The sequence below is a fragment of the Ictalurus punctatus genome, chromosome 27 (assembly GCF_001660625.3).
Source record: "Ictalurus punctatus breed USDA103 chromosome 27, Coco_2.0, whole genome shotgun sequence".
Classification (NCBI taxonomy): domain Eukaryota; kingdom Metazoa; phylum Chordata; class Actinopteri; order Siluriformes; family Ictaluridae; genus Ictalurus; species Ictalurus punctatus.
Window position 1 is genome coordinate 17,316,757 of NC_030442.2, and position 12,176 is coordinate 17,328,932.

The 12,176-nt window shown below is 40.1% G+C and overlaps 2 protein-coding genes across 3 annotated transcripts in view; one reads left to right on the forward strand and one right to left on the reverse strand.

Annotated features, from left to right (window-relative positions):
* Positions 1-5,193, reverse strand: part of mylk3 (myosin light chain kinase 3) — a 40,893-nt gene extending 35,700 nt beyond the window's left edge. The window contains exon 1 of the mRNA XM_017459197.3: positions 4,322-5,193. Within this exon, the coding sequence (XP_017314686.1) occupies positions 4,322-4,399 (78 nt within the window). The 5' untranslated portion in view covers positions 4,400-5,193. The remainder of the gene's footprint in view (positions 1-4,321) is intronic.
* Positions 1-12,176, forward strand: part of cdca9 (cell division cycle associated 9) — a 155,537-nt gene that overhangs the window by 108,753 nt on the left and 34,608 nt on the right. The window lies entirely within an intron of this gene.

Consider the following 12,176-nt stretch of genomic DNA (forward strand, 5'->3'; position numbering starts at 1 on the left):
CACTCAATTCAATTAACTGGGTGGAAAATATTTGTTGTCCTCAGTATCACACAACCTGACTGGCCATGCAAGACCGCAGTATTTTTCCTGGCATGAAGAAATCAGTTGAACAGATGTAGACACAGAGTGTAGTCACATCCGACCTGAACCACACTGAACTGAATTTCACTTCCTGAAGACAAAACCAAAGGTAAATCAAACAGGAAGTGAAAATGGTTGCATCCAAATCTGTTCCAGCAGCACATCATGTAATGAACTTTATTGTGTTATTTAGGGTTTGTGATTCCTTTAGGAAAGGGGTTCTTGAACATTTTCCAGCCATTATAGTTTAAAAAAAAAAACAACTATTCAAATATTAGACAAATATGTACCACCTGATTGATTGATTGATTGATTGATTGATTGGAGGCATTTGAGGTTTTTATCCCGAAACTTTCCACCCAGTTGAAGTGAACATTATTTATACTTCTTATTGGACCTATTTGATTAAATTAATGAGTCTTATAGCTTATAGCACCGTCCATCCATTTTCCATACTGCTTATCCTACACTGGGTAACAGGGGAACCTGGAACCCATCCCAGGGAACTCGGGACACAAGGCGGGGGGGATACCCTGGACGTAGTGCCAACCCATCACAGGGCACAACTGCGCATACTTTCACACTCCCATTCATATCATGAGTTCCATCATTTGGAAATGCCAATGAGCCTACAACACGTGTCTTTGGACTGGGGGACGAAACCAGAATAACCAGAGGAAACCCCCAGGAGAACATCCACGCACACAGGGCAGAGCCGGGACTCGAATCCCCAACCCGGGAAGTGTGAGGCAAACGTGCTAACCGCTAAGCTATCCAAATAATAACTATAAAACTATAATAATCCTTGATTGTGACCTTCACTTTTGTCATTTAAAAAAAAAAAGACACCACCAGGCTATTAGTTTTGTAAATAGTATGGCTGTAAATAGTCTCAAAATGAGATACTGGCTGTGTTTACATGTACAAAGCAATCTGATTATTGGGGGGGGGAAAACAATTTAGCAATAACTTGTATCAGTTATAACACTGTGAAACATCCACATGGATTTCACTACATGGAAAGTACATAAATAACAGATCTGTCTCCAGACTGTATGGAATCATTACACCGCCACACCCACTGCATTCAAAGCATCGTATACATACAAGAGTGCAGAGAGTTAATGAGCCTTTTGTACATACCCATGTCTCAGATGTACAAGCGAGTGGGCTTTATTTATAAATCCCTCCTCAGAGGGAGCATGCTTTTCCACCTTGTATTAGTGCCAGATTCTGAATGTGCTCAATAGATGCGTGTTATGTAATGGACAAACAGTGGAAAGGTACCAGCTGGGTGTTTTGCTTTCTGTCGTTGGAATCTGACTCCATAAAGGCATTTCCACGGAGAGCATTTGTAGTGGCTGGAATTCACCATTACCGGCTGGTGTTAACCCAATTTCCAAGTTCGCATGGGTGTGTTAGTGAGTCAGAGTGTTTGGGAGCATGGAGGATATGGGGCTGGCAGTGAGTCGGCTCCTAAATGGATATTTCCTCACCTCAGCTGGGACTGTCCACACATTTACATGTGATGAAGGAGAATAGGAGAATGAAGTGCCAAAGTCTCCTCATTCCACCAGAGAAGTGAGGTTAACCATGAAAATGGTCTAAACGGATAAAAATATCTTTCCTAACACTGACCGGACTTCTCCACTTGAATTCCTCAGCAATCGGAGAAAGTGATCAGTAAAATACCTGCAGGTCTTAAAAGGAAAGTCATTCCTGTTAATGCAGTTCCTGCTCTAGAAACCATCTTATGTGGCCATGTTTTTCAATTTGAGCATTTAGCACGTTTAGCATTATGGAAATGTTATCGGTGACGCCCGACGTCCCGCAGTGTTGTAGGAACGTTTATAAATATTCTCCTAACCTGTAGAAACCCTGACAGACTGAATGAATGAAACACATTCATTCAACCACAACATTCAGAAAACCTTCCTCTAAGCTAGATTTGTGAGCTGGCGTAATATGATCGCGATGCAGGACCTTGACACGACACTTTGGGGTTAGTGGGACACATTCATCTGGACGGTAAGGGACAAAAACAATTTAATTGTAATTTGATCATGTTGAGGCTTTTGAAGCTGTAAAACTATACAGCTGCCCGAAGAAGCACAACCTGGTGAGAATACTTTTAATTTTAAGATGGTGCTTGACAATTCCTTTAACTTTTGAGGACAGTGCTCATAGGGCTACAAAAGCCCTATATAAGCCCTTCATGACAACTGACATAACCCTGAATAAACATTTATAACCTTACTGACAATTTCCATGGCTTGTTGAAATTTGTTCATAGCGCTACATAAGCCCTACATAAGCCCTTCATGACAACTGGCATAAACTGGAATAAACAGTTACAGCCTTATTAACAACTTTTCATGTCAAATTGACATTTTTGTTTTCGTAGGTCTACATAAGCCCCGTATAACCTCTGAGTCGCTGGCGGGGGGGGGGGGGGGGGGGGGGGGGGGATTTTGTTGACATAACGTTCCATCATGATATTTTTCCAGGCTGATTTATGTTACAACACTATAACAACTGACGTTATAATCTCAGTGTACAGCATACGTATGTTTCTGAGTTTAACGCAAAGTCATAACAAAGCTACGATACCATAATGACAGGATTGTGCATATTCTGATAGACCTCTACTTATAAGATATTTATTAATGCTTATGCCGATGTCATAACATCACAATGACAGAATTATGGATAATAATCGCTTGTGTCTGTGTGAATAAGTTTAATTTGACTATTTATTAGATTTTAACGTAAATTCATGACAGTACGATGACACAGTAATGTTAGAGTTATGTGTATATGTGTACATATATATATAATATATATATATATATTTATATATATAAAATAAAACATCACTGCAACCATAAATGTGTTTGCTTTGGATGTTTGAGATGTTATAACCAGAAGTCAGCTGCTATAACACTCTTAACACAACCTTATGTCACCTGACTCAGGTGTTATGTCATCTTGACATCAGAATTCATGAAGAATAAATTAATTAATATAATATAATATAATATAATATAATATAATATAATATAATATAATTCTGGACTAACGAGTATGAACGTGGTGTCCGCTGTACACAACATATTTCTAAAATAAACGAAGCTGCACTACACTCATGCGTTATGCAAAAGGTCAGTCAGTCATGCGCAGAATCTCAAGAATGCATTATGGACACACGTACAAATGACTAGTCTGTAAGTTAATATCCTGTCACAGCTATTCGCACCACAGATACTGCTCTAATGCACGTGCTGTGAGTCAAACCGGGTGGATTTTCCATGGTCCTGGACGACGTGGAGGACATCCCACTGTGTGTTCATAGCAACGTTTAGCCTTGACCTATATGAGGTGACGGTTTATACGGCGGTCTCTGTTTACAGAGGCCTTCTCTCCATCCAAGGATGTGTGAGATGGCGGGACATGGCAGTACAGCTCACATCCAGTGAAATGAGCTCCTCTAATGCCTGAGCTTCAAACCAATGTACTAATCACATTTCACTTCCATAGAATGCTTGTCATTTATTATTTATCCACCCCCCCGTGTTAGCATTTTGGGCTTCCCTTTGTTTGGTTGCGTAACAACTATGAGTCATTTTCCTGAACACCCAAATAGCACAGAGTCTCTTGCTTATTGTAAGGTCGTGCTCTTAGAAGGAGATTTACTCATCCGGGTGGTAATGCATTTGAGGATGATTCACAGCTCAGGAGTGACGGAAGGCAAATCTACACGGGTAAAACAAAGAAACCGACTCGAAATAACACTTTAAAGAAGAAGTGAAGCAAAGGCACGCGTCTGAGGATCTTCTCCCATGTTGTGGCTTTCACACAAAGCAGTGACTTTAAAATATCAACAAAGAGCCCGAAATAGAAGATTTTCACGCCAGGTCTAGCGTGAAACAAAACCCCCCAAATAAATAAATAAAAAAGCGAACTTTGTTAGATTTATGCTCTATTCCAAACCCCCGTTTTCTCATTTAAATGCAAATCCTGGCGTTTCACCAGCTGCCTGTATGTCAACTGTGTTTAGGGATGCTCAGCTTTCATTGTTACATCACCGTAACGCGTGAATTTTTCAAAATAAAGTGAGCACTCTCTTCTTAAACTCTGTCATTTATCCGGCGCTGAAAGGCTCCATTTGCGTAAAAGCACAATCGATTGCCATCATGCAAATCGTGTTAAAAAAAAAGAAGAAAAGGTTGCATTTAGTTACCGTGAACTTGCGGATGTAGTCGGACACGCTGAACCCGCTGGTGTTGAGGAGCAGAGATTTGTACAGTGACGTCCCCATGTCTTGATGTCTTTACTGGAGATCACAACAGCGGCATTCTTTAAATCTGGACTCTCGGGGGACCATGATCGTTCTGGACCCCTAAATGAGTTCTGTCTTCGTTGCCCTGTTCCCTGTCGTCTATGTTTGCGCCCCTGCTGATACCAGAGTCCCCTAAACGCGGCACCGGGCCCAGAGCACTTCCTGCTCAGAGATAGCAGCTGCCTGAGATTAGTCCGGTATGCTGGAAATGTCAGGGTCCTGTTTTTTTAACGGGGTACAGATACATCGGAACTGTCCCTAGAGAAGGTTTGAGTGTTGTTTCCGTTATTACTGCGGATCAGAGGGCAGGACAGGACACTCTGGTCTGGAATAAAGATAGTGTGATTGTGTGTGTTTCTCACAGTTTTCTCTCAAAGTAGCGCTGCATTGTGGCGGCATCAGGTTCCCGAGCAGATCCGTCTTCTCGTAATGGTCGCTGGATATGATTCATGTTTTATACATCCATAAAACTTTCAGATTTCCTTCATTATAAAAGCTTGGGTTGAAGTGAAGGTGTTTATTCTGGGATGATGGTCAACAAGCTGTGATATGTGATGCGTCAAACTCACATACCAGATAACAGCACCGACGCAGTCATCAGGGCAGACGAGGTTCTGACTCACACTGAATTCTTCTTCTTCTTCATTTAACTTCAGTAAGTGCTTTATCCCGGTCAGGGTTGTGGTAGATGCGGAGAACGCTATAAGCACGAGCCGGGGACACACCCTGGTTGAGATGACAGCAGAGTACAATCAAAACATTCACACACTTATTCACACCTAGGCGATTTAGAACAGCCAGTCCAACCAGAGAACCTGGAGGAAACAACCAGAGAACACATGGAGAACATGCAAGGACACCAGGAACCCTGGAGCTGTGCCAATGTGCCACCATTTACATTTATTTGGGAAACTTTTCTAGAGTGAACTTTTATCTACAAGACATACATGGAATGGGTGTGTAAATGTGTGTGTGCAAATCTCTTGCAAAGTTCCACATAGAACCTTCACATGTTCTCCCAACCAGACAAACCTGAAGAACTCTTCAGCGAACCAGATTTGACAGTGGCAGTTTGCTAGCACAAGATGCGGAGTTTCTGAATCGAAAGGCAACATGACTGACAGCTGTTTAAAGACGCCTCCTTGTCCTGATTGGTTGAATGTTCTCTCTCCTCACTTACAGTACAGAGTCTGCCAGAGTTGCATGAAGTTTAGGAGAAACGTCACCAATAGAGCTTTACCTCAAACAATCACTCACTGCTCCTTCAAGACTGTTTGAAAATCAGGTAGAACTTGAGCAGAGGTTTGAGTCCCAGGTGTGTACCCCACTCTATGATATCTATGCATGAAGCATGAGGCATCCTTGCACATGATTATGTATATGATATATACATATATATATGATATATATTACACAATTGGTTGTAAAAGAAAACACAAAGGAAACAAAATGCACTGTATTGGTGAAGGAGAGATCTAAAGTAGGACTGCTTGGTGCTAAATTGGAGGAGAAAGGATATGAAAATGAGAAATATTGCCTAAGGAGGAGAGTGCAGTCTCTCATTCTGCACTTACACCTTCATTTTCAAACAGTTGATATTTACGTAGCGATAAGCCGAAGGGTGGAAAGCTGCTGGCTGTGTGTATTTGATAGGAAAATTAGCTTGGAGACTCTGTTGCTCATATGAGGTTGGTGTGTGTGTGGGTGTATTCTTCTTCTAGGTGGCACTGTAAACACTTCAGCTTGTTCTTACTTGTTAACAGTCTAATAACTAAGTGTGTTTTCTGTGACAGAGTGTGTTTTCTGATGGTCTGTTGTTCCTGGCGTTGCAGGTGGTATATTAAGTGTGCCAAGCCACAGAAACAGGCATGAGTGATTTGTCTGAAAGCGAGGTGGATTTCAATGACTCGTTCTCTCTCTCTCACACACACAGAATTCCTGCGGTGTGCCAACGATGAGCAAATAAAAACATGGGCCCAAACAACACATGCATAATATAGCGTTTTAAACGTGTTGTCACTGGATGTTGAAACCTTTCCTGCATAATCGAAATGAAATCAGGTGACATGCTCACTGGATAGTATGGTGTCATTAAAAAAATGTCTCTGTGGATGAAATTCCAGAGATAGATTTTAGGATTTGGCTGCCATCTGGTGGTTAAAATACACAACAGGCTGTACGTGAAGTGAAGCAGATATTATTCTCAAATACAGCTTCATAAATTCAGAAAGATAACTGTGCAATATTCGGAGGAACTCGCGATTTTCCACAGATTCGGTGTGACGTCATCACAACGCGCATTCAGCCAAAGCCGTCTTTGGTTCACGTGTGTCGAACACGAGTACGGCTAAAACGTGTGAAAGACAAATTGCGCAAAACAATTCAGTGCAAGTGCAATTTCGCCGATTCAAAAAACGCACAAATTATTCTGTAAATCGAATCGCAAATGTTGAAGAAAGCCGCAACGGACTCAAGCATTTCTGGCCGCAACCGTCACATAAAAACTCTGCGTGGACTGAGATATATATATATTAGATAGAATGGTACACTGAATAAACACCTTACTTATTAAAGGAATAGTTTTGGGGGACAGGAAACAAATATCAAATATACATGATGTCTCACTTAGCAAAATGTAAACAATGTATCTTACTTTACGTGGATCCATCCACTTTGCATTTACATAAGTGTATTCCGTTGTCTTTTGTCTGGGTTGTGTTTTCATAGATGTATAATCTTATAATAAGCACGTATATGCAGCATATATAGACACAGCTTTAGAAGAGCACTTAAAAGATCGGTTTCTGAAATATCCTGTCAGGTTAGCGTACACTAGCCAGCCAAGTATAGCATCTGCAAAATTGACAAATTTGTGAAAATGACCTACAAATTCTGTCAGAAACCTTGTCAGTTTAGCGCTTATTAGCTAGCCGGTTAGAGTTAGCAGAGTACATGATAAAATATACAGTATGTATAAATATGGCCTAAAACCCTGTCCGAATTCCTGTCTGCTCATGTTAGCCAGCTGGATAGAATCAGCAGAGTATATTACTTCAAAAGAAATCATGAACATGTCAGATTAGCGTATTTTAGATAGCTGGCTGGAAATAGTAACAGTAAAAATCCTGTTAGGGCTCCTGTCAGGTTAGATTGTGGTAGCTAACAGGCTTGAGGTAACAGTGTAGATTATAAACAATTAAGACTATAATAAAGTCCTTCCAGAAATCTTCTAAGGTTAGCTCATGCTAGCTAGCTGGTTAGAGTTAGCTGTGTTAGCTCTGTAGGATTAGCTGTAGCTAGGTTAACTGCTCCTAGGTTAGCTGGCTATGGTTTACTTATGTAATTTCTTTTAATATGATCTAGAAATCCGTTCAGGTTAGCTTGAGGCAGCTAAATGATGAGATTTAGCAGATTGTAAACTTTTAGAAACAGGACCTGAATATTTTGTCAGAAATCTTGTCAGAATAGCTCTTGTTCGCTAGCTAGCTAGCTAGAGCGAACAGTGTTTATTAAGGTGAATTGAAAGTCCTTTCACAAATCCTGTCAGGTTAGCTCATTTTAGCTAGGGTTAGCATGTGTATGTGTTATGAGGATTTATGAATATGACCTAAAAATCCTGTTAGGTTAACCATTGTTAGCCACCTCCAAAGAGTTAGCAGTGTAGATTATGGATGTTTAAAAAGAATTCAAAATCCTTTCAGAAATCCTGTCAGGTTAGCACATATCAGCTAATTGGCTAATGTTAGCAGCTAAGATGATAAATATTACTTCAAAATTCCTTCAGAAATCCTGTCAGGTTAGCTCATAGTTCGTAGTGGCTAGCTTTCTACATTTAGCAGTTCATGGACATCGAGCGTGAATGCATTTTTCATTCAAAGAACAAATAGAACGTGTTTTGTTAGTCTGTTAGCCTAACGTACCGCTTTATGAGCTTTAAAAATAAATCACGTAGAGTTTTCCAGATTGAATCAAAGTGCATCAAGTGAATTAAGTTACATATTCACAAAATTTTTAAATGGTTCACAGCAAAAAACAAAAACAAAACAACAACAAAAAAAAAATTCACCAAAAACAGGAACAGATGCATTTTACAGAGGTGTAAGAAACGTTTGCAGAATGAGTCGCATTTGCATACATGCATATTCATGAGGGTATTTTAATCAGTGGTTTAAAAACAGATTAACAATGTTTATGAAATAAACATTATTGAACCAATAACAACTATGAAATAGCAAACTCTTTTCCAACAAAGCTGCGTAAATAAGATCAATTATAATTTGCAAATTAACGTGACAGAGCTATTTATTTAAAATAATAATAATAATAATAATAATAATAATAATAATAATAATAATCGTAGGGTTTATACTGTATGTGTGTATACAATGAATGAGCACAATATAAAGATGTATTGCTATCATCATTGAGAATGATCCTATGATCTTAGTTTTAATTAAATGAGGTTGATTTATTATCCACACTGAGACATAATGGCAGGAGTGTGTGTGTGTGCGCGCGAGTGTTTGATCCTGCCCATCCCCAGGGCATGGAGCAGGAGAGTGTATATTATTCATACAGATGATGCTCCGGAGCAAAGCCATGAATTTAAATCAGAGCATTTCCTGCAAGAATGTACACAAGGACCAAAACGTGTTACATCATCCTCTCACGGAGGAATGGGAAATATTTCCCATGAGTCAGGTTTGAGGTTTGCCGTTATTAAGATTAATGCAGGATGCGGATGCTCATTTTTTATCCTATTTCCCGAAATCTATACATTATTTATCACAATGATGATCAGTATTAACATACTGACAAAAACACAGTCCCTTCCCATGCTCAGGGCTTCTCCTGATGGCAAGTAAGAATAAAAATAAGAAATGCTGTGAGCGAGATGACCATGAAGGCGTTTCGATATTTTACGGTCATATAATCTCCATATTATGAATATGACTTTTTAAAAATGATGGTCTTTAGAGGAGTTCAGCCAAGCAGTTAAAGCTTCATACAAAAAAAAATAAAGGCTAGCATTGCAAAAAACAAACAAACAAACAAACAAACAAAAAAATAACAGTGTAATTGTGAGATTAGGACTGGAAGAGAAGAGAAGGGTTAAGAGTGCAGACGGCGTAACGGCCGACTCTCAGCTCCTGCTGTGCTCTTGATGGATGTGACAGCCGTATGCAAATAAAGGTGCTGAAACACACACGTTTGTCTTACTATCTTTGTAAGGACCTTTTCTTAGTAACAAAGTAAACCAGTTGGTTCTTTTATTTTGTTTTCTTTTGAATGGGGACCAGCCAAATGTACTCAAAATGGCCAGATATTCCTTCCCTTGTGGGGGGAATGGTTCCCGCCAAGATATAAAACACACACACACACACACACACACACACGCACACACACACACACACAGCTTGACTCATGTTGGAAAATCCCCATTCCAACCCTCACTGAGTCTAGGGTTATATACACAACAGAGATTATCTTACATTTTTGTTTTTGTTATTGTTATTCTAAATGCAAATTTTGAACTGTACTTCTCCCAGTTATTGTGCACTTTTTTTCCTCTGAACATCATTACGCATTAGAAGTAATGCAGAAGTAAGTGGACTTATATACCGTATATTGGCACTGAATACCGAGTGCTGCTTCACAGCTCCAGGGTCCTCACTTTAATCCTGAGTTCAGGTTAGGAGTGTGTGAACGTTTCCCAGCCAGGATGTATGCCTCACACCCAGTGTTCCCGGCATACACTCCATGATATTCCATGACCCTAACCAGGATGTCGGGGTTTTTTTTTAAAACCAAAATACACTAGATTGCCAAAGGTTTGTGGACACCTAACCGTAACACTCTTATGTGCTTGTCAAACGTCCTATTGCAGATTTATCCCCCCTTTATTGTTTTAATAAGCTCCACTCTCCTGCAAACGCTTTCCACCAGATTTTGTTGCATGGCTTTGGGGATTTATGTTCATTCAGCTACAAGAGCATTGATGAGGTTGAGATCAGGCGCTGATGTTGATGTGAGGAGACTCCAGTTCCAGTTCATCCAAAAGGTGGTCAGTAGCGTTGACGTCAGGGTTCTGAGCAGTTCTTATACATTCTCGTTACCTTCACACACCACTTCTTCATGGAGCTCGCTTTGTGCGGTTTGTGGCATACGGGAACAGTGTTTGGGCCGCTTAGTACCAGTGAAGGGAAACTGTAATGCTACAGCGTATGGGTGAACGTGATGGTCAGGTGTCCACATACTTTTGGCCATATAGTGAATATCATATAAAGTGAAGAGCAGGAGTTTGCACAAAATACTCGGATTTTTCTTCTTGTTTATATTCCTCTAAAGACCTTTTCCAGGTCGTATTTATCTCACTAAACACTTTTTTTTAAAAAAAATCTCTCGCTATCATTTTCTCTCTGTGAAAGTTATTTTTCCTGGTTTAAGGTGTCTGAGAGCACTTGAGAGTCTGAGAGGTTTAAGGTGTCTGTTTTTCTGATTCCCAGCTCACAGCAGTTAACTGCTCACGGCGGAGGTCTGAGCCTGCATGCTGAATCCCGTTAAATGAATAATGAATTGTTTTGTAGACAAAACTGTAAAACAGAACTCAAGTGTGAAAACTCAAGCTTTTATTTATAGATTATTTTTTCTTTCTGACTGACATACATGCAATGACCTGTCCATGCAAATCAGCACACACACCCCCCCCCATCCCCACCCGCCTCCCTTGCTCCTCTCCTCACTCAGTTAAAAGTTAAATAAGGACAATAACGCCCTCTCAGCGAGCAAATAACAAAGTTAAACAAACCATCTCTCAGGGGCACGCTTTGCATTATTAAACACACCTGGTACTTTGAGCCAGTCCTCTGAATCTCAGAGATCATTAGAGCGCTGTATTATTAAGAGCTACAGAAGTAGCTACTAGACCGTATCTTTTTAATCTCGGCCAAGGATAATGTCACATTACTGTAAGTCCGTTACTGATAATCGGTGCTAAAGGAGATAAAGGTCCACACTGCTCACCGGAGACGGCAGGAGATTAGTCCCAGAGACTTTTAAAATCCAAGCACAGAGCAGTTGAGGACTGAGGTTCTTGAACAAAACATTTGCCAAATGTGGCACCTGAGATTTAAAGTCACAACCTTCTGGTTACTAAAGAAAACAGAAAAAAAATTCAACCCGAGTCCAGTTTCAGCCCAATAAATTAACAGTACGTCATTTGAAGGCAGGATAGCCATTTTCGGACGGCATGCGATGATGCGATCTATATAAAAATCAATTGTGATGAACATTTCTCAAAAAAAAAAAAATCAATTAAAACGTGCACGAATGTCATACGGGGCGCGAAACAATTTCGTGCGATCGCAAATTTCGCCGGTCCGAGTAGTTTTACGCAGGGAGAAGAAGAAAAAAAAAGCACAAAGTTGCATCGCAAAATTTTGAAGACAGATGTCGCAAAAGCAAGAATTCCTGCCCACAGAAATCACAAAAATAAATAAATGAATAAATACGGACTGGCTTCATAAGATTTTGTTAGATTCCATTTTGGATAAATTAAAATGATTTACTCCTTTTGTTGACGTTTGACCGAAATTATACAACAAAACGCTACCTTTCTGGTACTTCATTCCAGATTCTATGTAAATCCTAACCTTGGTCATTATCTCTCTCATCTGCATGTTGTCTAAACAAATGACTCTCTTTGACTGATCTGGGAACTGGGAGAGTGGTAGGCGTGGCCTGTAAAGGCATTCTG